General features: G+C 35.8%; 1 protein-coding gene across 1 annotated transcript in view; it reads right to left on the bottom strand.

Moving 5' to 3' along the window:
• TBC1D32 (TBC1 domain family member 32) overlaps positions 1-25934 on the bottom strand; it is a 75062-nt gene that overhangs the window by 16244 nt on the left and 32884 nt on the right. Inside the window, exons 24-28 of the mRNA XM_066179323.1 lie at positions 18927-19049; positions 17554-17662; positions 16643-16736; positions 8102-8227; positions 1112-1195 (exon numbers count right to left, since the gene is read on the bottom strand). Coding sequence (XP_066035420.1) covers positions 1112-1195; positions 8102-8227; positions 16643-16736; positions 17554-17662; positions 18927-19049 — 536 coding nt within the window. The remainder of the gene's footprint in view (positions 1-1111; positions 1196-8101; positions 8228-16642; positions 16737-17553; positions 17663-18926; positions 19050-25934) is intronic.

Here is a 25934-nt window from a genome sequence, read left to right as displayed (position 1 = left end):
CCATGGAATTATTTTGTTGCTCATTATGCCTCAAGAGAAGCTGAAAAGTAATACAGGGCAAGACAAAAAACTTCCAGTATCTTTTAAGAAAAAACAAAATTGTGATAGAAAAAACTGTCCCACTAACAACTCTGTTCATACAGCAAAGAGACAGATTCTCAAATGAAATTAAGGGTATCCTGTTAGCAAGCTTTTGGAAGGTAAAGGCCACTACGTAGAAAGAAAGACAGCTTCTAAAATTTTTAAAGGGGTTTTATGCCTTGAAACTTCAAAGGCAGGCCCCAAGTCTCCAAGGATATTACATTTGCATCCTATGGACAGGAGAGTAAAATATCAATATAAATAACAGACTCTCCCCAAAGCAGGCTTGATTCTCCATAGTTAGTAACAGAATAAGTACTCTAAATGGCTGACCTACAACCTGAGAGAATGGTGGTGAACAAACAGTGAAGAATGAAAGTGTGTTTTCCTGCATATATTAACATTGGTTCTAAATCTTCTAATTTTACCAGTGCTTCAAAGTATTAAAGTATAAAAGTAAAGTATTACTTTACACTCAGAATAAATCAACTTTATCATTCATCCTCTATTTTTTATGTCATAAGCATGACACCTGTACAAAACTAACACTCAGATTACTCTGACAACAATAACAGTTCTTTTGTACATATCCTGTAAAACCATATAAATACATAAATAATTAATACATATCCTTTAATATCATATAAAGTATGTGGGCTTTTGTGGGGCTTTCAAAAGGTGATCCAGATTGCTTACACCATCTTAAATATTTATGCCACCATCTTGACAAATCATCCAGAACAGGTGTCAACAAATATCTGAATCACACCCTCACCTATTCTGCATCATTCCATTATACACACAGAAATGTAAAAGCCCATCACTATTAATTATCTGTTCTATTCACTCGAGCACATTGACTTCTGCTCAGGTATTTCCCTGAGTGAGGTATTTCCCACCAGTGAAGTAATGGATTTCTGAGCTGTTAAAGAACATTTTAAACAACCCCCAAAATGATACAGATACATTTAGAAGAAAGGCAATTTAAATACGAAGGGAGTGCATGGCAATAAATTATTAGGAGACTGACCTTTATAGCTTCCCATGCTGAAATAACAATCTGTTCTGCTTTCAGAAAGATGTGACACGAACTTTTCAATTAATTCTGCCAAAACTGCAAGAAGCAAAAACCCATTAAAACATTAGAGGCAACAAACAAGATATGGAACCATGTCACCTAACTAAATGACAATATGTGGGAAAGTAAAGCTATTTAAATTCCTGCATATTTATTCATATTTTTATGGGGGAACAACTCAAAACATGCATTGCACTTTTACATTCCTAACACCATCCCTAACTTAAATTAAATTTTACTAGCTTTACTGAGAATATATTCAGTGTAAACAGAGAGAGAGTCTCATATTATCTTTATATCCTCCAAGGATTACTTCAGAATTTGTTACATGGTTTCTATATGAAATGAAAATTAACTATAATTAAACTATAATATCCTACCACATTTGTCTGTATAGAGACAAGAAGGGAAAACAATAAAACAAAGAAACCACAAAACTAACCAACCAAAAACCCCAAATAAACCCAACAATCCACATAAAACAAAAAGGAGACACCATCCCAAAATTTTGCTAACAAAAGCACATGAAGTTTAAGGGCTGTTTCCAAAAAATCTCAATATCAAACCACCTATACCATCAGAAGATAAAAATTATTCACTTAAATTTATGCAATAGGAGTATTTCATTTGGTAAATTCTGTATTTAATGATGACCATAATGCTCTTCTTTAGTACTTGCTATGGAACTTTGAGTCTGCAGATGCTGCATAGCTAAGTCTGATGCTGACATTTGTTCACTATGGAGGAAATCTTATTTCCCACCTTGATAGGATGTTAGCCAGGAAGTTAGCAAGAACTCTTGGTGACAAATAATTATCCAAACTGTCTCTGATTCCTCAATTCTGCAAGTCTGAGGCTATGGCAACTGAACACAAGACACCATACAAGTTTAAACAAAGGTGACAAGGAAGCCTTTACACAAACTGCATGGAGGAGGCCCATATGAGGTATGCCATATTAGGAATTTAGGATAGCAACAATGAACTTTTTTTGTAAGTAAATGCTATCCTAAAACAGCTGCTGTTGGCTCCACCAATAGGATATAAAGCACACAGATGCGGATACTAATACTTCTTCCCACAAGAATGCAAAGCAAGGGAATGTATTTAGAGAGTAACAACTGCTGCTACCTGTGGGATTTCCTGGTTAAAGACCATGTTACCATTTCCCTGGCAGCACTTCCAGTTAATAGCAATGAAGCTTCAGCTCCTGTTCGCCCATTCTTTCATATAACTCCAGGCATCCACTGCACAGGTAGGTTTGCTGGTTTTAAACTCAATAGTTCACAGAATCATAGAATGGCATGCGTTGGAAGGGACCATAAAGAACACCCAGTATCACTACAGTGTTTAAGCAGACAGTGGCAGGAGCAGCTGCAGCAGCACAAGTGAGGCATACCAACAACACCTGCAGGAGGTGGCAATGGAGAAAGCTAGAAACCTCTGGAGCTAGCCATGATGACAGGAAAACTGACACAAGCAGTTGAAGAGCACTGCAAGCTCTTTTGAGAATGAGGAGGAGGAGGAGAAAGACAGAACCTCTGCCCACAGTCTGATGCTTGTTATGCCAGAAAAACAGTGAAGAAAAAGATATAATAAACACAATTCTTTTTTCAATTATTTTAAGCAAACATACTGACATTAAATCACAATTTTTTGTCTTGATTAATTGCCTAAAACATTTATAGAAATTAATTTACACTGAATGAGTCCAAAAAGGTTTTTAAAGGTTGCATTTTGGTAATGCTGAAGAAGTTTTGAAGTTTCACTACAATAGGTAAACATGAATTTACCATTAGAGTTCCACCTCCAACAGTAAGAAAACTAATTTTGCATTGCAAAGAACTACTAAATTAAAACTAAAAACCTATATGAGTGATTTATATTCTTATACACTCTTATGGTGAAAACAAACTGCTATTAAATATAACACAGCATTAAACATGGTTAGTAAAACACATGATGCTAAAAAAAACAATTTACAGAAGAGTAACAATTTATTCTTTCTTGAAGAATATACAAACTCACTAATCCTAATATTAGCATATTCACTAATATGCTTAGTGGAATTTGGCCCACAAACAATATAACAAATATTTGTGTAAAACAGGCAAGTATATCTATTCCTGAAAGACAGCAAAAAGCAGAAATTAGACTTCAAATTTATAACTTGCTATATATTTACTGTATGACTATTAATATGGTGATTACTGAAATATTATACTGTACTATATTATACGATACTAATATTATGCTATACTAATATTATGCTACACTATATTAATAAACGGGAACTATGTTAAGACTAAAATATCCCATAATTCAGAAAATTTAAAACCAAGTTGGGACATTGTAAATTTCTTTCCTTTTTGTCATAAGGCACGGACATGCTTGACCTAGCAGGTGAATACTCCAATTCCGTGCTTGAGTTAACAGGAGAAGTGACAGTTCAACTGCTAAGCAGTATTTTGAAACTCAAGCACTAAACTGATTTCAACCATTTGAAAGGATTTATCTAAGTGCCTGTCAGGATCTTTGAAAATATTTTAATCAAGTTTGAGAGACAAAGACACACAAGAATGTGTCTCAAAACACATGTGGTTAATATGTAATAGAGGCCCTTTCCAAATGAATGTCCATTTGAAATGACAAATAGCTATTTTAATTTTTATCTTTTAATACTAAATCATTTTGCTGCCATTTGGACACCACTGTAGATTCACTGTAGGTTCAGTGATTCTTCATTTAAGTGGAAAACTAGACAAAAGACATTTAGGCAGGTTCATTGTACAATACAGTCAATACTGCTGTAAAAGCCAAAATTTTCAGGTAAAGTTTAGGTGGCCTACCAACACAGTGAAAATGTTGATTTTCTTAAAATACAGTAGCTTGGCTGTATTAATATTGAAGTTTTTAAGAGCCTAGCAATCATCTCATGAAAATTTAATTCTTACACACAAACTAAAGAAAAATTTAATTTAGGTCTGTGAAATCATACATGAAATAAATGGAAATGTTTTTAAATTTCTTAAATTACTGCAGTATGCTCATAAAACACCTACATTCCTGCAGAATTTTTTTTTTTTTTAAGAAGTAGTGTACAAAAGGAAAGTAACTGAAACAGCTTCAAAACTGCATTAAGAACACTGCTTTAAAAAAAGTGTGTGAGCATGTGGTTAAAACTGTTTTAATAGGTAACAACCATAAGCACGAACCTAATTCCTACTCTGAAAGTTTTAAACTAAAAGGGTTAAAAATGCAAAAAGCATCAGACTTTTTAAAATCCCCTAATATAATTAGTGTTACTGGATCATATTCTATGATCCAGATGTTTCAGAGGAGTTTAAAAAAAAATACAGAGGATTCTTTAAAAAGCAGTTCTGCTCTCAGGCACAAGGTGTGACTCTTGGGGATGATCTTGTGCAGGGCCAGGAGTTGGACTCAATGATCCTTGACAATCCATCCAACTCAACTGATTCTGTGATTCTGTAACTTCTGTTAGAGGCTAGAAATTCAAGGATGAAAATCTTGGACAGATTACTTTTTTTTGCAAGACTTGTGTCAGAAATTTACAACTCCAACAACCATACTTCAGTTTAATAAGTATATTAAAAACAGTTACCAATTCCATTACTGATGGCACCAACAAGGAGGATTTAGAATTACTGTACATTAAAATGACAAATAAACAACATATATTTTTTCTGAAAAGAAGAAAACAAATAATAAAAATTCTGGCAGTGCTTCCATTAGAGATGAACATTACATATGTTATATCAACATACAAGTATTTTCTTTATTAATGGAAAAAACAGCCCTTCAAACCCAAACCAAATCTTTTAGACACCTGCACACACATTGGTGTGCACTCACACTGCTTACAGTGGCTCCAAACTGATTTGGGGGACAGAATAAAGCATTTCTGATCTGCAATTGTTCTTTCTGCATAACATAAAGACCCACTGTTCCACTCAAATTCTGACACAAGCTTCCTTGGAAAATCAAGGACATAAAAAGAAAAACATCTATTTTGTATTATTTAAAAAACTTCTTTTGCAAATACAGTATCAGCGTTTTGTTATACTGAACAAAAAACACTATTACAGCATCAAACAGTCATGGGTTCTTTATCCTATGGGGAAAATCTTGCAGTTAGTTTCAACTTTTTGTTGCAATTGCTAAAGGCTGCAGCACACATTCATCACAAACAATGACACTGCCTCAAAGGCTCACTGTAATTTTTTGTCGACATGTTTTGATAGCTCTATCTCAGATGATGCAGAGCTCACATAATATTAAAGGATTCCATAACATTGTGTCGACTCTAACCACTCTGCTTCCATCAAACACTTCACTTATAAAAGCTAAGAAAATTCCTGTGGTTTACAGTAAGTTCTCACATGCAAGTTCAAGAGCTGCTATCTTTTCTTTTTTTGCTTGATTGGTTTTTATTAAGTAAAAACTATTTGGAAGTAAATTAATAGGCCCTAAAGACTGTTGGAGATCTAAATCCAGATCCTCAGGGAGCCAGGTGATGGAAATTCTGAAAGATTCTGTGGAACAAGTAATTTTAGCTGAATTTACTCACTTATCCACATCACTTATGAATATAAAGCTTGAGAAGAATAGGATTTGGGGATGGAATATCTCATTACGAAGGGAAGAATGTTAGCATGTAATTGATATGATCTCTGCAACACCCTTAATTTATTTTGCTTTGGGTTTCAAGTCTTGTAAAAAGGGAGAGGAATAAGGATGTTGAATCTGCCCTGAAGTCAGTTGCTGATACAACATTAACTGAGAACAAATGAAAAAAGAAGTTACTGGAATGGAAAACAACAGAAATGCCTTCTGCCATACCTGAAGGACAAAAAGGAGGAGATAACTGAAAAAGGCATGGCTAAAATAGTCAAGATGGGATTCTGGTTCAAGAGGAAAAAAAAAAATCAAAACCACAAGCCACCTCTCAGTCATGGGAACTATCTGAACGTGCACTATGCTAACCCTAGATTGACACAGAGTAATAATTTTCTACATAAAACTGAGCTATTGTTCAGAGGAGTTGATTTGCATGCTTCTTTTTCTGTCAATGCTCAGATGCCAATACACAGAAAGCTCTTTTCTAGAGGTACTAAAGACACTTCAGGGAGGCCACAAGTATTGTAAAGATTAGTCCAAAAGAAGCCAAGACATAACCTGACCAAGGGGTCTCCCCATGATTCTCTAGCTGAGAAGTGACCCAAAGAAAACAAGGAGCCATTAACCCCAACACCCACAAATCTGTGGCACCTAAATGGAAGGAATGACTGGAAGAATGTCTTTGTCACAGTTTACTGTGCTTAGAACAACAGATGGTAGGAGCTGGTTGTCTACGGTAAGTTTTGCTTTTAGGAGACCAAGAAAATCCCAGACTTTCAGTCCTGATGCATTAGAAGACATGCAAGCCTGAGGAAAGTTTGTATCTCCTTTTAGCAGTTCAATAAAGCCTTCTTGATGTTTGAGCACAGAAATTACTTAAAAGCTACAGTCAGAGGTGATGCTTTAGCAGAGAAAACACCAGTCTAAGGACATCCCAAAAGCAATGCATTACCAGAGCATTTTGCACTAAAGTATTGACCAAGCCAATAGGAGAGTAATCACCATGGGAAGGGTGAATTAGAGATATTGATACTGTACAGTTTGCTCAAGAATTTTTTGATGGAGTTCAAGCAGGTTCTATAGATTCAGCATCTGGTAATCCTGACACCAGATCACAGAACATTTTAAGCAAATCAATACACATTACACTATACAGTCCTTGAATCTAATGTCGTCTTTGCTCATTATATTCTGGTTTGACTCCTGCTAATGTCAGTCCCCCTTAGAATGGGCCCAGTACAGAAAGCAGAAGTGTACATCTTTGTTCTGTAAACCATGGAGATTGCTCCATCTGTAACAACAGAGAAAGCTTTGATTTCTGGGCATCTGGACTGAAGTCTCTCACCCCTCTGAATTTTTCAGAGAGCTTCACATGCTGCAAAAGATACACAGCAGAACAGCTGTCTCTTGTAAAATGGATTCAACAAACATGATGTTGTCTCAAACCACAGAGCTGCAGATATTTTGCTGCTTCTGAAATATCTTCAAGCAGATACAGAACATTTGAAGGGCTTTGCAACAGCCAGTTGTACTAACTACTTATCTAAATAATACAAAGGGAAACCCTGGACACTTGTAAACAACAAGCTAGACTACATACTGACCACCTAACCATAATAAGAATTCCTATGGGAATGGAAGCCACCAATTTCTCAGAAGACCTTGCTTCTTTATGGCTACACAAGCTTTTATGACATCACAAAGGCATTATTATGTCTTATTACTTCTGCTGATTTCTGTCATATGGATGATCAGTGTTTTTGCTTTGGCTGCTTTGGTTTTTTAACTGAGCTATAGCAATGCTCCTACATAATCACACTGTTCATTAGAAATGCATACAAAAATTAAGGAAAACCTAAATGAATGGGTTCTTTGATGTTTAGTATGGCTTAATTCTGAAATTTTTTAACTGAAATTGAAATTAATATAATTTCCCAACCCAACTTAACTCATTCACTAATCTCTGAGAAACATCTGTTTTCTTTGAGACTTTCTTTTTCATTTTCTCAGTATCTCAATAATGGACCCTTTAGAGATCTGGAACAAAGACTTGTATTTGAGCCCTCTTTCTCTGTTAAATTTCACTGACAACATAGAGGGGTAACAGACATAAAGAGAAAAATAGGACATAAAAGCATAAACCTTGTTTTCTTGGGAAAATCCCATTGAAATAGTTTTCATAATCAACACAAAATTATGGACTACTTGTATAGATAACGTACTCCTCAGTGAAAATAACAAGAAGAGTTGCTTACTAGTGGTCTTTTGCCTGCTTTCTTTGTTAAACTTCTTAAGTAATACTCACTTGGTCCACTGATGCTATCTGGTCTGGTTTTCATGACTTTGCAGAACTGTTTTCTACAACTTTCTGCCCACCCAGTTGGCTTGTCTGGACTTCTTAAGAGTTTCAAGAGCTTGTCAAGATCTTTATCTAGAAGAAATGAAAAATCAATGTTATTCTATAATGATCATACACTAACAGAATAGTTTGAGTAGAAAGGGACCTCAAAGATCACATACCCCAACTCTATTGCCACATATATATTTGGCAGCCCTCATAAAGACATACTACATAAATATGCCTTTTCCTTAGACAATTAAACTGGGAAAGCAGTCCTAAAACTGACGACATTCTGCTTTATACAAAACAGGAATATTCATTCTACTTACTAATGTGGCTTTATGTTTATTTTGGCTGGGGTAGAATTAATTTTTTTCACAGTGGCTGGTATGTGGCTATGTTTTGGATTTGTGCTGAACACAGATTTGATAATCTAGAGATGTTCTAGAGATCTGGGTAAGCAGGGCTTGCACAGATCTGGCCTTTTCTGCTTTCATACTGCTACCCTGGTAAGGAGGCTGGGGATGCATAGGAAACTGGGAGAAGACACAGCCGGGACAGGTGACCCGAACTGACCAAAGGGATATTTTACACCATATGATATGCTCAGCATATAAAGCAGAGGGAAGAAAGAGGAATGGGAGGAACATTCTGAGTGATGTTGACATGATAACAGTTGACAAGGTGGTGTTCAGTCAAAGGCTGGACTTGATATCTGAGGTCTTTTCAAACCTAATTGATTCTGTGACTGCATCGGTCTCCCTAAGTAACCATTACAGGTGATGGGGTCCTGCTCTCCTGCACATGGCTGAACACCTGCCTGCCACCAGGATATGGTGAATTAATTCCTTGTTTTGCTTTGTCTGTGTGCATGGCTTTTTCTTTTCTATTATACAATCACAGAATAAGCCAAGTTAGAAGGGACCCATCAGGATCATCAAGTTCAACTCCTGGTCCTATGCAGGGCACCTCAGAAGTCACACCATGTGCCTGAGAGTGCTGTCCAAACACTTCTTGAACTCATAAACGCTTGTTGTTGTGACCATTTCCCTGGGAAGCCTGTACCAGTACCCAACCACCCTCCGGAAGAATAGTATTTTCCTGATAATTAACCTAAACCTCCCCTGCCTCAGTGTTATACCATTTTCTCAAGTCCTGTCATTGACCACAAGTGTGAAAAAGATCAGTGCTTGCCCATCTGCTTCCACTTGTGAGGATGCTGAAGACCACAGTGAGGTCTCCCCTCAGCCTCCTCCAGGCTGAAAAAACCAAGAGACCTCAACCACTCCACATTAGGCTTCCCCTTCAGACCTTCACCATCCTTGCTGCCCTCTTTTGGACACTATAGCAGCTTAATGTCTTCTTTATGTTTTGGTACCCAAAAGTGCCCCCAGGACTCGAGGTGAGGTCCAACACTTGAGATAATGCAGAGCAGAGCAGGACAATCCCCTCCTTGCCCAGCTGACAATGCTGTGCCTAAAATCCCCAGGGCACAGCTGGTGCTCCTGCCTGCCAGGGCACTTGGCAACTACCAGGTAACTTGGCTCCCAGAGTACTTGATGCTGCTATGAAATACTTTCTGGCCATCTTGAGGGGAAAAATAAAGACAGTACCTGAGACAAGGCAAATGCACACGCATTCTCTCCAGCTGTGTACAATCCCTCTGCTGTTGGACCCTGCAGTTCCAATCATATGAAAGGATTGCAACCTACACTATTACTAAGTATTCACTAGGGTGTTGAACATTCTTCATACCTCACAAAATCTCCTTTTTTCTGTTTCCACATTGTGGACACTATAGAAACGAATGCTGCCATGAAAGGTGACTTGTCACTAAAGCACTGTCCTAGGGTGGCTTTATGATGCTTGTATCCCCAGTCATCTGTTCTGTTTATGCTGGCTATTAAGTTCTGCACCTTTAAGACTGGTTCCGAGAGTGAAGGGTGGGAAAAGAAGCGCACAGTTTGTTTTGGAGAAACTGCCCTCACTCCTCTGCATTCTCCCTCTCTCTCTGTGTTGTCTGCAGCATGGAGAGCGGGAGAGAACTCTCCTTTGCTTTTAGTTAGTTTTTTTTAGCCAGCTGAGGCAGGGAAGTTCCCCAGACTGTAGCTTTTCTTTTTCCTGGAGCTGATCAGCCTGCTCTGGACTGAAAACCCAGAATAACACTGGGAGCTCACACCTGTGGCCCACTGGGGCTGGGACGTGGCATTTTCCAGCACAGGAGGGACTGACAAGAGACTGAGAGAGCCGAGCTACACCCCACAAAAAAGGTCTCTCTCTCTGAATTTGCCATCTCTTCAGAACAGTGAGAGGTTCCATTGTTTAATATTATTTTTTTCATGTTTGTGAGTACTTTGCTTGTTAAATAAATAGGTATTTTCCACTTTTCTCGAAGCAGACTTCTGTCTCCCAAACTCGTGGGGGAAGAAGTCTCTCGAATCTGCTTTCTAGAGGGACCCTTTTGGAAGTTTTCTCCCACAACTTGCCCTAAACCAAAAGACGTGTCAACATTGTTTGAGCCAGACTATGGATTTGAGAATATTTGCTGTTACTTTTACTTCTTTATAGCATTTCTATTTCAAAACACTCTTTTCAAATGATCTTATTCTTTTAAGATTATTAGAATATTTACAGCACAATTATGATTTTGCATATTATTTATTTTAAGCTCATCTAAAGACCTTAATGACTTCTAATTAGTAGATTGTTTCCCTGTCATTAGAATTTATTATACAATATATAACATTTCAAAACAATCTTATTATAGTAACTCAATTACTATCATTAATGACCCCAAATTAATTAGGCTGAAATTTTTCTGTTATCCTCAAATAAATAAGTCCTCATGCAGTGATGCTTAGAACAGCTTAACATATGAAAATTTAATGTGAAGAAGGATTTAACTCTTACAATATTATCAGTGTGAGTTCTAGTTCTTTCTCTGCTCTTTTTGTTAGTTCTGAAACAGGTGAATATTGAAGAAAATCTTAGAACTGCAAAGAAACACTCCTCAATACAAGTGAAACAGTTTTTTTACTTCCTCAAGGATTGCAGTAATTCAGTTTGGTAGACAAGGATCAGAGACTACAAGCTGAGATTTAATCAGTCAACATACCAGGGACCCATGCATCCAAGATAATGTGGTGCAGTCATGTATTTAATATATCCATTACAAATTGTAACCGGTATCATATTGTGGAAATTTACTGCAGCTTATTTTCTTCCATGTAAACCACTTGCTTCCCTTAACTTGTCACTAAATGTGGACTATCACTTCTGCCAGCAGGTCAACACAGTACAAAAAAAAAAAAAAGGATAGAACCTTGGGTTTTTTAGAATGACAATTGCTTACAAAAACTCATGATATCAAAAAAAATGCCAGTTCACTTTCACAATTTGGCAGGCAACTATAACTTGCCCAATAATATTACCATGTAGCTGAAACTTAAGCAATAGCACAGCTCTGGGCTATACGTATTACATGTTACTGAGAGCAGGCTGTCACACTGGCACTGCCACTAGAGGTACTCTAAACACCAACACCAATAAACAGAAATCTAGCTTTTATTTCTTCTCTTTTCTGGTTTGTCACTAAATGAGTTCACTAGCTATCCTAAATTAATGACTTGAATTTTATTTTTTTCCTGAAAAAATACTAGACCTGCTGAATGAGGTGGAAGATAGAAGGTGAGGAAACGGGATGGATAAAAGAAATAGAAAGAAGAGAAAATATGAGGAAGAAAATTACTAAGACCTTCCTGTACTAATGCTAGCAAGCTTTTAAATATAGTTATGATTGAAAAGAAACTAATTTCAATTTAATTAATTTGTTGCACTCCTGCTCTCCTCTTCATAGGTGGTTATATTTGGCCATCCCATCCCTTACTTGTACTTACTTTGTGCTAGCATTGGTTGTCCTGTGTATTCCCATGAAAAAAAAAAAAAACAACTCCACACTTACGAATTTATGAAGCTCTGAAATCACACTATAAATAAGGTACATTTACATGCTTGTATGAAATCTGAACCACTACATCATAATAGCAAGTTTAAATTGATCTCCTTTTTCTAAAAGATGCTACTTTACAATTCTTCAAATAATGCTTCAGCTAGCTTGTTCAGCTCCTCTAAAGCAAGTAAGACCCAGAAAAATTCATCAATGTTTTAGAAAACATAAGAAATGCTACAAGCCCCTTCTCATCTGACTGTGCTTTGTGGCAGAAGTGTTTTTCTGCGATTAATAACTAAGATCTGTAAATCCAAGCATATCTTACTCAAAATCTAAACTGAGAGATGAATAACTTGACTACAATCTATTAGACTATTAAATAGAAACAAATCCATATAGAGATAATATAATTTAGGAAACCTCATGTGCATTTCTCATAGACCTTACTACTCTTTCATCTTTTTTTAATTGAGTGGACTTAAAAGGAAAAGGCAACAGGCTCACACGAATACCACGACAAACATAAAAAGGAGGACAAGTCAAAGAAGTGTAAGTGATAAAGGCATTCACGTGACATTATAAGGGATAACAGGAAAGATAACACAACTGATTCTTTGACAGAGAAAGTTTAGAAAAAAATTGAAGAGACTGCTAATACCAGGTATTAAAAAAAAAGGCTGAAATAAGATTTAGACAAACAAACAAACAAAACAAGCAAACAAAAACCAAAGAAACAAGAAACCCTCAATGAAACTAAACCTGAAACATGGCAGCAAGTTCCCATTCAAGTTAGAAGTATAAAGCAAAAAACTCAGAGAACAGTGGCTGAGATAAATTATCAAAATACTTTTGATAAGAAATAACCACAGATTTTTGGTACCAATTCTGGACTGTATGAGTTCAAAAGAAAATAAGATTAATAAATGGTAGGATACCCAAGTTTAGGGAAATGCTAAGCAGTGAATGCATCATTGCAGAACATTTACGGATAATATTCTTCAGCCACAGTCATTACCAACTCTCATAACTGCAGAGCTAGGACCAGAAAAGAAAAACATATTCTGTGCAAATAGAGGAGTGAATATTACAGTTTAATAGCCTTCTAAAGAGTTTAACTTTCAATAATCTACACTATAGTTAATATTACAAGTAAAAAAAACCTTTTCACAATTGTATCCTGAATATAAAAGAACTAGTAAGTGGTTTTCCTCAGATTACCTTAATGAAACAGTAATTGAACAATTAAAACAAGAAAAGCAACAGGGTATCTTGCTGTAGTGTAAACAGGCAGAAACGGTATAATTAATTTTCACATATAAATAATGCTCCACATAAATCATTTGAAGTTTCACTATAAATTATCTTTGACAGAAGTGAATCATTAATATACTGCTATCCGATAGTTTTCAAACTCTAACTACTGCCTGAAATGATTAGTGTATATTAATATAGAATCAACCAAATTTATTTTTCCATAATTCTTTTCCTGCAGACCCATATACAACACACACAAATACCTAATATCTGCACAACCAGGACAGATATTTGTAAACACTGACACACTACAAGTTTTCCTCAAACACAAATATATTTTTTGGGCAAGTCTGCTTACTCAAAGTGTTCTCAGAAATGGAAGAGACTCCACTACTCCAATGCATTTACTTAATTTATGCAGCTTAATAATAAACTAAAATAGAGTCCTCTTTTATTCAGTGAATCAAAATATCCACTTGCCAGTGTCTATGACCACCATAATAGCACCAAATAAAAGCCTTCAGGCCTCAGTGCTGGCAAACATGTTCCATACACTGTCAGAGCTAACCACTGCTCCGCTTTTCTTACAGCTCATTAATTCTCCTCCCCTTGCACCCCAAACTGAACCATAAGGTGTCAGTGTTGCACATTAACTCTGTTCTTCAAAAGACTTTAGAGAATAAAAACCCTACCCATTCTTGGGTTTTCTTGATAGAAAACTCAGAGTGAACAAGTCCTTTTAAGTATCCACCCCTCATAAGCTATGTCCAGTTTTATCCATGGTTTCCATTATACCAGATACAGTCATAGGATAAAGAAGTCCAGAGATCTGGAACTGAAGCTTCCTTTTCCCTGACCTCAGTGTGGCCACACTAGTTACAGGATGTTCTGTTATGGCATCTGTCATTCAACTCCATCTGAGTGAGGGTTAGAAACAGAAGTATTAGCAGGATCAAATTCAAGAGCACATCTGTAAATCTTTTTTTTTTCTTTTTTTTTTTTTTGAACTCTCACCAGCCATCTCCAATATCTATTATATAAATATTTTAAGAAACCAACTCAGGTTATGTTTTTACACCTGCCATCACAATTATGTGATGGATATAGGATACATTTTCAAAGTACAAAGAAAAAGTAAGTTTCTCTTGAGGTGTCCGTGTCTCTTGAGCAACCAAAGAAGACACAAATAAGAGGCCAGGACAGACAGAATAAAACCTACAGTTACAGCTTTTTCAGCCTAATAAACTATACCGTTCTTTAACAGTACTAAGAATCTACTAGTCGTAATTATTCATGTCATAGAAACACCCAAAATAAGAGGACGGAAATGATACCTCCCAGGTTACATAATGAAAAAACACCGAAGCATGAAATCTGAACACAAACAGGTTCAGGGAACCAGAGACATCGTGCTGGCCTTCAATCCTTGTCAACAGATACAATGAAGCAGTCATGCATTTCCACTCACACCATGGCTGCAGAACTCTTGTCAGTCAAAAGTCTCTGTTTAACCCTGTCCATCTCCTTGCACTAAAGCAGAATGAAAATTTAACAAGTATTTTTCTAAACTCCAAGCAATCTGAGTAACACACAACATGAATTCTGAATATTCACAACAAAGAAGTTGTAAGATCTTGTATAAATGTAACTCACGGATGCATCTTGTAATTGTATTTTTAAACTCTCCTGCGAAAGGAAAACTTCTATCACTTCTATATCATAGTGCTTAAAAATAGAGTTCAGATATTCTCCATTTTGTATTCATGCTCTTGATTTCTTTTTTTGCAAGCACTACAATAGCAATTTATGAATTTCATTATTTTAATTTTTAATCTATTTATTCTAATACTTTCTTTCAAAATAACTTACACATCTTGAAAGCTTCAGTCTGGCAAATCATATGTTCACAGTTCAGTGGTTTGTTGTTATTTTTTTAATCTAGTACTGAAATATAACACTTTCAATGGTTTATTTCCCTTTTATTTTCAAATATTTTCAAAATATTTTGACTCCACTACCAAATGTTCTGTTCATTTTGCAGTTAAACAATCTTTTTTCCTTCAGTTATCTTTAACATCATAAATGCCATTCCAAATCAAAATATTTCTTTGATTTCAATTCTTCACTAAACTCATTTGCAAACCTTTGAAACTTCACTTCACCAAATTTACTGTTAGCCAAAGTTTTACCCAAGTTTTCTTAGTTGGCTCTCATCCACAAAAGTGACAACTGTAATATCTGTTTCATTATCCCACTGGGTAATGAAGAACAACAGAATTATTCTGAACAAGAGAACAGAGTGATCCTTTAAACACATTCTGAGAATATTAATAATAATAACAATACAATACACTTTTCCAACCCAAGAGTGATACTACTTCCTCCTTGAAGACATCCACTTTACCATTATTTGATTGCTGTCTTATGAAACTTGCCTTGGGAAGCCTGAAACGGTATTAAAAAAGCTAAGATACAGAAAACTCTCTTGTTTTGTAGCTATATGGCCTTTCCTCTGATCAGAGCAGAAAATCACCTTTTAATTTTTTTTCCCCCAGATATATATGAACAGACTCTTTTGTAGTTCACAGTTACTGTAGAATTTCTATTCCTTCTGTAAATCCCTCTCTGCTAAGGAAATTCACAAATAATTTCTAATAAATTCATCTCAGGGATACAGTATACACGAACAAATACAATGAATTATTTATTTACCAAACAATTCACCAGATTCTTTTGCATTGTCTATGCAAACTAAAACCTTAAAACAGTTTCTCTGTGTGAATTAAACTGCAGTGTCTAGGTAGTTCTTCAAAGAATTCTTCAGTCTGCTCACATTCCAAATTGATGTTCAATGTGAAAACCAACTATCCTAAACGTTGTCTATTTCACACACCACCAAGCTCTGTAAACACAGGGATGTGAATCACGAAAATAGTGTACAAAAACTCTGCAGTTTAAGCAAACTGTCTTGCTTCAGTTACTAGAGAGATGATATAAATGTACCTTATGAGTCACCCACCAGAGATGAGCCAGGAGGTTAATCTTGAAGTTTGCATAAGAATTAGATTACCAAACAGAGCTTTGCAGATTGACAGCTGCACAAAGCCAGACAAGCAAAACTAAACTAACTTATTTAGCTACAATTGCAGCCAACACTGAAATAAATTTAAGTACTTAACGAGATTATAATCTATGGGATGAGAGGGTGGGGAGCAGAGTGCAGGGAGGAAGGCAAAAGGAATTTTTAAAATTAACTGAGATGCTTGCATGAAATCTATATTGTTTTCATGCTTTCTATGTACCTTGTCTGAATTCAGCTTTTGTAGGAATTTCTGCAAGATAGCACTTTGGCACAGGGAACGACGAAAACATTGGCCAAGGATATAGACCACTTCCCTAGAAACAGGACCAGAAATAATTTAGTAGAGAAATTAATAGCTTTTTCTCGATTAACACACAAAGGTACAGTTCCCAGAATTACTTCCTATGCACCAAAATTATGTTTGATACTACAATTTCCAATGAGATGTGCCACAACTAAAAAAAAGCATAAAAAAATCCAAAAAGCACTTGAGAATATAATTTTTATGATGTATATACCACTGACAGTTTTGATTTTACAGTTCCTTTTATCAACCACAAAGAAAACTGCAAGTTTTATGAAAAATATTTAAAAAAACCCCCAGCAACCAGCTAAACTGCATTTCCAACTTTGTACATTGATTTAGGTGTCTTTGTTGTGCTGACAGTAATCTGCATTTCATCTTTATGAGACTGACAGCCAGTGAGAAGTAGAACATTTAAAGAAGTTGCTTAACAAACACTCCATTGTTAGAACATTGATGAAAGCTCCAGGTATTAGGTACTACATATGAAAACCCAAGCATGGAAAAAAATCAAATTAAACAAAGATAAATAGAAAGCTAGTAAAGAAAACACAGAAATATAAATGCAAAAAACCCACAAACAAATTGTAATTGCTTAAAAGTAACATTAAAATGGAGCAAAATAAACATGTCATCTAACATGTACATGACAATCCCCAGATAGTGGGAGCAATGTATTTTCTCAGTGTATCACTTGTTTAAAATGTTAACACTTCATAAAGCTAAATGTGATCTGGTATTTCTTAAATAACTTTTCTCATGCCGAATTATCAGGCAAAATGTTTAGTTAATGAAGGCAGAAGTTACAGCAAACTTTAGGTTCTAACCTTATCTAATTCTCTCAAAGGCAAAATCCTTTCCTGTGGTCCTCCAATCAGATTTATCCGTACAAGAATATGGTTTCTCTCCACTGACAGACCATCAATTATAAAAACTCTGTGGGAAAAAAAACCCAAACAGAACACAACAAATGTATAAAAATTAGAACTGCTTTGATTTACTGACTGTTTAATTCAGAAAACTTTAATAAGCAAGAATATTTTGAGAAACATACTGGAGTTAAAACACAACCTGGAATACACAAAGGCATAAATGAACAGAAACATGAAGCATTTTCAGATGTCTCCAAGCATTGTTCTAAATTTGTGCTTCCCTACCTACTACTGATTAGAAACACTTGAGCAATTACTGGACTCAAAAGAGTAGAAAGTCTCATAAATTTTGTTATGTCACATAAATATGATGTGATTAGGACAGTGACAGTTAATGGACCATCAAAATTTGCTTCCTATTTGACCTATCAGTATACTTCTGCTGTCACAAATAAACAGAGTTATTCATTATTTGAAACTTAGCCAACTTGCTGTCTGAAGTCACTGTGCAGCCCCAGGTACAAAATTTTTTGAAAGCAGTAAAATCCAGTTTTTATTCACCAAGTTCCTTAATAAAAGTTTTGCCTTAGCAGGGAAATAGCAGGTTTCCTCTTCAAACAATAAATAACTATCATCTTCACCCATACTCTTTGACTTACGTTCTGTAATGGTCCCATATACCAAACAGTAAGAAAATACTCAAAACTCAGCATGCCATGAGAAAGAAAAACATATCAGTAACTAAATGACTGTCTGCTTCTGTCCTAAAAATACTTTTTTTCCTTTTGAAAGGAGACACTGCGCAATTTCATTTAGAAGACAGCAGTGGAAAGTCACAAAAGCTGGAAAGTTGACTATTCTACAAATAAATTGTTGGAGAGTTGACAAAGCTACAAACCAAATAATAACAACACTCCCCCATAAAAACCTCAAAATACCGATGATGCCTTTCATTCATGAACATTAAAACAATACTCTGACCTTATATTAAATGTATAACATTAAAAATGCAAAATTAAAAGGCATACTTGCATCTACAAGTTTTAAACATTTTTTTGTTTAAGAAACACCTTAAGAGTAATACAACTAAAAAATAGTAAAGTAACTGCTTTTTATTTCTTATACTTTCAGGGTGAACATGGGAGAAAGAGAAGGCTACTGTATCTTTTCATAATTTAAAACTGCTGACAAACCTGCATGTAAGAAAACTTATGGACATTAGAAGCCAGCTTAAGTGAAAGCATTTGTATGTTTAAAGCTACTGAGGCACTCATGCATTTGTTCTCAGAAGAATTTGAGAGATAACATTTGCATCAATCACCTCTTACCCGGGTCCTTCTGAAGTTTCTGTGACATTTTCCTCCTGAGCAGTAAGTAAAACTTGTGACACTTTATACTGAGTCTCCAAGAGTAAAAGGGTATTGAGCTCACAGCACAGCACATTTAACAGCCTGCAGAAGGACACATTGAAATGATAGCACATCAGTCAGGACCCCAGCAAGGCACAGAAAGACAAAGAGGAACATGTTTATGAGATCTTGCAATGGAAAGGGAGGGGAGGAAAAAACAACAAAAAAACCCACTTGAAGTATCTGAAAAAAACCCAGACACAACTAGGTCAGGAACACTCTCTTATATCCTTTTTAACCACTCAAGTGGCACAACCTTAAGCAAACAGGGAATGGTTCCCAACAGATTTTTTGTGTGCACTGAACAACCAGAGAAAAATACGCACTGGTCAGCTCAGTCTGCTTTTGAGTTTACATCACAGTGTAACAAAAATGATGCAGGCTTAGTAAGACATCCCATGTGAAATGTAAGGAAATTATATAATAATAGGCTGGTGAAGCAACTCAGAATTAGGCTGTCTGAAGGGGCAGGAAACAGGGAGGTAAGAAAATATCTTTCCTTTAGAAAAGCGGCATTTAAGCCCTTCTGTATAATCAAATTTAACACAGTTCAAAAGCAATAAAAGATTTAACATATAACATAACCAACAAATCTGCTGGGTTGGGTTTTTTCCAGAGAAACACAAATGGTAAATGAAATTAATAACAATAATACAAGCACAAGACAGTACATTATATACAATTTTCTTTCATAACTTTGGGGCAAATTAGCCGGGTAAGTACTCCAATATATTTTCACATAAATCTAAAGTAAAGCAATCCAAATCATATTACTTTTTCTTTTAACTAATCTATTCACTGTAAGATCACAACAGAATAATTTCACTGAGAGCTTCCAGTTCAAGGAAAACAATGTAATTAAACATTCCTGTTACTGGTTACTGGTTTTATTTCCTGTTTTAACACAGTAATAAAATGCAACATAAATTAAAGCTGATCAGCATTATATTTTGAATTCACATAAGATTTGATATGAACTACAAAATACACTGTTTTAAATTCATAGTCTGTTAGTCAAAGCTTATTTTCTTCCCTGTGATTCCCAATATGTTTCTACTGACAATAGCAAAAATTCCTAAGCCATTCTCTCAATAATTTAACACCTGCAAATTTATACAGCTGTGGCCAAGGATTAAATAGTGAAGATGAGAATATGTCTCAGGTTTTTTTGCTGTTATTTATTAAACAACTTCATCTGTTCAGTTTCAGTAATCTTCAGCTTTATTTCTTTTACATTAACTAGTTTGTGACATCAATTTGTTCTCAGTACTTTTCTAAATTACAGAAGAAGAAATTAAAAAAAAAGAAGGAAAAAGAAACCATAATTTTTATTATTATTTAGAAGCAGAAAATCAGAAAAGAGCACTGAAACCACTATGGAGATGGACAATTTTTTTCTGTTAAGTACAATAAATGGCAAAGACCTGTTTCCAGCAGTTAAAAACCACTTGGGAGAAGACTAGTAGCTGAGAATGCTTTATAACATCTCCTCTGGTAGGCAAGGCAGAGTGAAAAAACAACCCAAGACCAACCAACCATAAACAAATAAAACTAGGTAGATACAACAGTGGTAGAATAAACGACGAAATATACAACATCTACTGTGAGCAGCTGCTTGGGCATTCAAATGAAATTTTCACCTGTTTGGAAGAATACATTTAGAAATGCTATTACTGAAGTACAGGTTACTTGGTTAAATGTAATATTCCATTAATTACCTTCCAAAGACATAAATGTATAGGCTAAAGTCTGCAATTAAAAAAACCCAAAAAAACCACAAACTACATTTTACAGTGTATATACTTGCAACCATGCTTGAACACAGCTATGGAGCTTTTTTTTGTTTGTTTGTTTTTGATTGAATGTGGAACATAATAATTGGATCAGACTACTCATCTCAATATCTCATCTACACGAAGTACATGCTTATGAGAATGTATAAAACCTTTACAGATCTAACACAATAAGATCAAAGCATATCTTTTTGAGACACATTTTAAAATTTTCTTTGCAAAGCAGAACACAGAATTCCCAACCTGAATACTGCTGAAAATTGGAAGATACACTTTGATGAAGTTCTTGTACCTGAGAAGAACCCAATGCAACAGCACAAGGTGGGGACCAATCAGTCAGAAGGCACCTTTGCAGACAAGGACCTGGGGATTCTGATGGTTGATAGGTTGAACATGAGCCAGAAACACGCCCTTAAGGGTCAGCACCATCCTGGGCTCTGTAATAAAAAGTGCTGCCAAAAGTTGCTGAGGAAGGTGACTTTGCCCCTGTATTGGTTCTGGTAAAGTCATACCTGGAGTGCTGCATCTAGATCTGGGGTCCCCAGTAACTGCATGATATGGATGCACTGGAGCAAGTCCAGAAAAAGGCCAAGAAGATGATTAAGGCTTAGGCCATCTGACATAGAGAACAGCTGAGTGAGCTGTGACTGCTCAGCATGGAGAAGAGGATCCTCAGGGGAGATCCTGTCAGTGTGTATAAATAACAAACAGGAAGGTTTGAAAATTGAGTTAGACTCTTAGTGATACCCAGTGAAAGGACTAGATGCAATGGGCATGAATTGAAAGACAAGAACTTCCATTTTAATATACTGTGATGGTGGTAAAACAGTGGAACAAATTGCCCAGAGACGCTGCAGGATCACCAGCCTTGACAAAATTCTACACCAGACTGGACACAGCCCTGAGTAATGCTCTGTAGTTGAACCCACTTTGAGCAGAGCAGTTGTACTACACAATCTTCCATCTCCCTTTCAATTCTGATTATATAATTCTGTGATCACTACTAGTAAGATATACCATACACCCAGGAACAAACTGCAATGCATATAAAATAGAAGATTATCTGAAGGCAGTCTTTTATAAAAGAGGAATTTTAAAGAAATTCAGAAATATCAAAATACGTATCACAGTTGTGAAAACAGGCTAAGAATAAATAATTTTGTTCTGAATTCTGCATTTCCTGTCCTATCAGTCTTTCTTGAAAGGTGCTCCCTGGAAGGCATGCCACCCCTTCAACTACAATTTCACAACTAATACTTCACTGTAGAAATTTCTAATCTAAAAGAAAGCATTCTGACTAGTATTTTGTTCCACAGGCTATCTCCTTGGTTTTCGTATGTGGAATCATAATGACTTCTTTAATTATGACAGAGCAAAAGGTCCTTTGTGGGATATAAATCAGCTAGTAAATAAAAATTGCTAATTTTTATGTTGTCTCTAATTTTTTTGCCTGAAAATAATGGAATTAAACTGTCCATGATTTACTCTGAGTTGCTAAAAACACGTATTATGAGGAAAGCTTATTAACAACTCAATATTTTTTCTATGAGTTCCTTTTAAGAACACAAAACAGTATGTCCTTTGTTCTTTTTCCCAATGTCAAACCATGTTTCTCTCAAACAGGCGCTTTATTATGGTAAACTCAATTCTACTTTTCAGCAGTTCCCACTACACCACCATATACTATTCTTCCTTACTTTCATAATACTTCTTCTTTCCAAAGCCACCCTGTCCTCACTTCAGGAATATGTGCTAATGCTCAGCTGGCAGTGAAAGATGCAAGATTCTGTTCTTGAACATAGCAGCTGTAACAGTCAGTGGTGGGTTGACAACACAGCAATTAAGCACCCTCCATGCTGCTCACTCCCTCTCCACCAGTGCCTGGCCAGTCTCCAACGAATGAGACCTGCAAAACCAACCTCCAAGCCCCTCAGTTCTTTTTACTGTTAGGGATGCTTTATGGTATAAAACATTCCTCTGGTCAGTTCACATCAGCTGTCCCAGCTGTTTTCATTCCCAACCTCTTGCACATTCCCAGCCTACTTTCTGGATAATATTGATTTTAAAAAAAAGCCCAGTTGCTGAGCAGTTGCTTGCACAGTGTCAGTGGAAACATGCTGTGTTACCAATACTCTTTTGGTCCCAAATTCAAAACACAGCACCCACGTGGGGTGCTATCAAAAAACTTAACCCCAGTCTGCATGTAGTCCAGTGAAACAAGAGAAAATTTTATGGTATAAGCAGCATGAAATTTCTGCCATATAGAAAAAAGAAAGCAGCTCATCCAAAGTAAACTATACTACAATCTCAGTTATAGATGTCTGCATGCAGCACAAAATGAAACACAACTAAACACAAAATGCTTACACCTCTGCTATAGACAGTGACATGATGCTGAAATGGAGGACTAAATTGGTCTTTAGTAAAGGGTTTTTTTTCAGCTTGTAGTTACTGCCTTCTGCAGATACAGGCATGGCTGAATCAGGCCAATCCAAAATACATAGCATGATATTTGTAGAGAGCTCAGCTGTGGGACAAGGTAAGGTGCTTTTTTTAAAAATCTCTCAGGAATAAATATTAAAAACTGAAGAGCAATAAAACAAGGACTGGAACCTCTTTGCAGTAGCAGGACCTCCTTTTCACTGAATGAGTATGTACAACAAAAGTGAAATTCAAAGCCAAACTTGCATTAAACAATTTCCAGTAACAGCCTCAAAACATTTAACACCAGAGTTTACATTAATAGTTTGATTTACTCTTTATTACGCTTTGAGGAAGAGCCTAAACTTCAAATAGAATGTGGATGGATCCAATGAGTGAATGGCAATTATTATCAAGTGCCAGAGAGCAGAAAAAGGCAATGGCTAGCAAAAAACCTCTAAAGAAGTCAAAAGCCACTCAGTCAGTGTTGGAACACAAAAGGCATTTGGAAGCTTCAGCCAAGCAAAGCTTTGCACACTGTCTCTGCAAACTGAACAAAAGGCATCAGCGATGAGCAGACAGAGGATGCCTCTGCACTTGGTCCAGCTAAAGGATTGAGGCTTCTACTTGTTCACTGAGGGCAGTGCACTTTTTAATTATTTTTTTTTTTTAAGAAAAAAGAGTTTCTGGATACAAAACTTACACCTTTGGTGCCTGGGGTGCTGGAAGCTACTACATCAGGGCACTCACGTTTCTCCCAGAAAGAAAACTCAGGGACTAATGTATTCTTTACAATGTCTTCCACATGAAAAGATTTTCAAAAGAGCACCTACACCACTTCAACTACCCAATGTACCTACAAATCCCACGTAATGGGGTTGCTAACGATAAAACATTTCCCTAGCTAAACAAAAACGCTTTTCATGAGCATCATTTGCCAGCCTAGAGGACTCAGAAGTGAAAAGTTTTAATTTCCCTCATTTAAGTAAAGAAAAAAAAGTCAACCAACAAGTGACATCTGATCACAGAATCTACTGTTCCTATTTTATTAATAATTATTTGTTTTAAATGAAGAAACCTAACAAATTTCTATTAATGTATAAATTAGCAAAAAATTGAGTCAACTGTGTATGATCACAGGTAATGTGGAAACATTCTCATATAATACTGTTGCAAATCCCCATCAGTAGTAGTAACTGCTAATCCAGACCCTGTCCCCTTTTACCTTTGGATTCTTCTACTCATAATGCTTTTTAATAAAGACAAAGGAAAAGAGAGACTAAATATAAACAGCATTGTGTTGCAAACATTAAAATCACACATTCTCTTAATTAACAATACACATAATGCAAGTACAATTAAGGAATGATCTATTTCATAAGCTGAGGCTACCTCACTATTAAAATGCAATTATATAAGGTGGGTGTTTAGAATGCAGTTGACAAAAGTACTAGAGAAGAATGCAGGGGTGTTTATTATTTGTATTTCCTGAATTCACAAAGTTATACTTTGCCTATCACTGGTGGTTTTTTTTCATTATTTAATTCAGTCACCTGGATTTCACTGGAGCACTCTAAATGAAATTTTGACAGATACATAGTGCTTCAAGGCAAATTTCAAGACACTGATTGATTTTGATGTCAGTATATTATAAGCCATTTAAATTTTACTTCCTAAATCTTTCTCTTCTATTTTTTTATGGCAATAGAAATAGATATAATACATTTTTATCATTTTCTGCACTCATTTGATGGGCAAGAAAATATAAATAAAAAATGTATTTACCACAATATTTTATATGACAAAGAAAATGAGACCTAACAATGTCAAAATCTCTGTTGCACAAATCTGAAAATAACAAGCTAATATTCTTTTCCTATTTGCAGCAGACAGTAGCTTTACAATCCTGAGGCTGATACAGATGAGCATGACTTAGACTAATATTTACAATTTTCTATAATTCCACAGAAACAGAAATGCATCTATTCACACAGAGCATTGTAATAAATACTGGGTTTTCAGCCTTGCCTTACAGAAGCCTAAAATAAATCTATTTTTCATTGCAGTTCAAATTACACTTCTACAAAATGGGTTATCTTCAGATATCTCTAATGACATGCAAACACACTGTGTCTTTAAAATTAAACAGTCACAATTTGCATATCTGAAGGAAAAGGATCTGCCCTCAGAATTTTCCGGGTATTTCCCTGCAGGAGGCCAAACCCTTTAACAGAGTGCTCTCCTTGTGGCTTGATGCTCACTAGCATGAGGCACCTCAGAGAAGTTCGGAGCTAACAAAGGTTCTGATTCAGAATGTACATACAAATAATCTTTTGACTTCACAGTATTTAGTATTATTGATTTATGGTGAAAAAAAAACACTGGGGAAAAAATAAGATAGCCAAAGAAAGCAGAGGTCTACTTTTCCTCTTTGAAGTATTCCAATGCCCCTTACTGCCATATTGTCATATACCCAGGAAAAAGAGATTCCAGGAACAGTGTGTTACAAAAGTACTCCAGTAAGTAAAGGGAATTTTTGCAAAGCTGCCTGTAAACCAACTGTTATCCCATCACACTGCCCATAGTCTACACATATTCCAGTAATGTTTCTCCTGTTTTTAACTCAAGCCAACAATAATTGAGTATCTTTGAATTTATTTTGGGATATTGATAATGTTTAGAGACAGGAACCTGATTATCAAAGTTGGAAATT

Source organism: Chamaea fasciata, unplaced genomic scaffold, assembly GCF_029207755.1.
Source record: "Chamaea fasciata isolate MVZ Bird 193981 ecotype frontalis unplaced genomic scaffold, bChaFas1.0.hap1 SCAF_3, whole genome shotgun sequence".
Classification (NCBI taxonomy): domain Eukaryota; kingdom Metazoa; phylum Chordata; class Aves; order Passeriformes; family Sylviidae; genus Chamaea; species Chamaea fasciata.
Note: the sequence above shows the minus strand (reverse complement) of the source record. Positions and strands in the feature narration are given on the sequence as shown.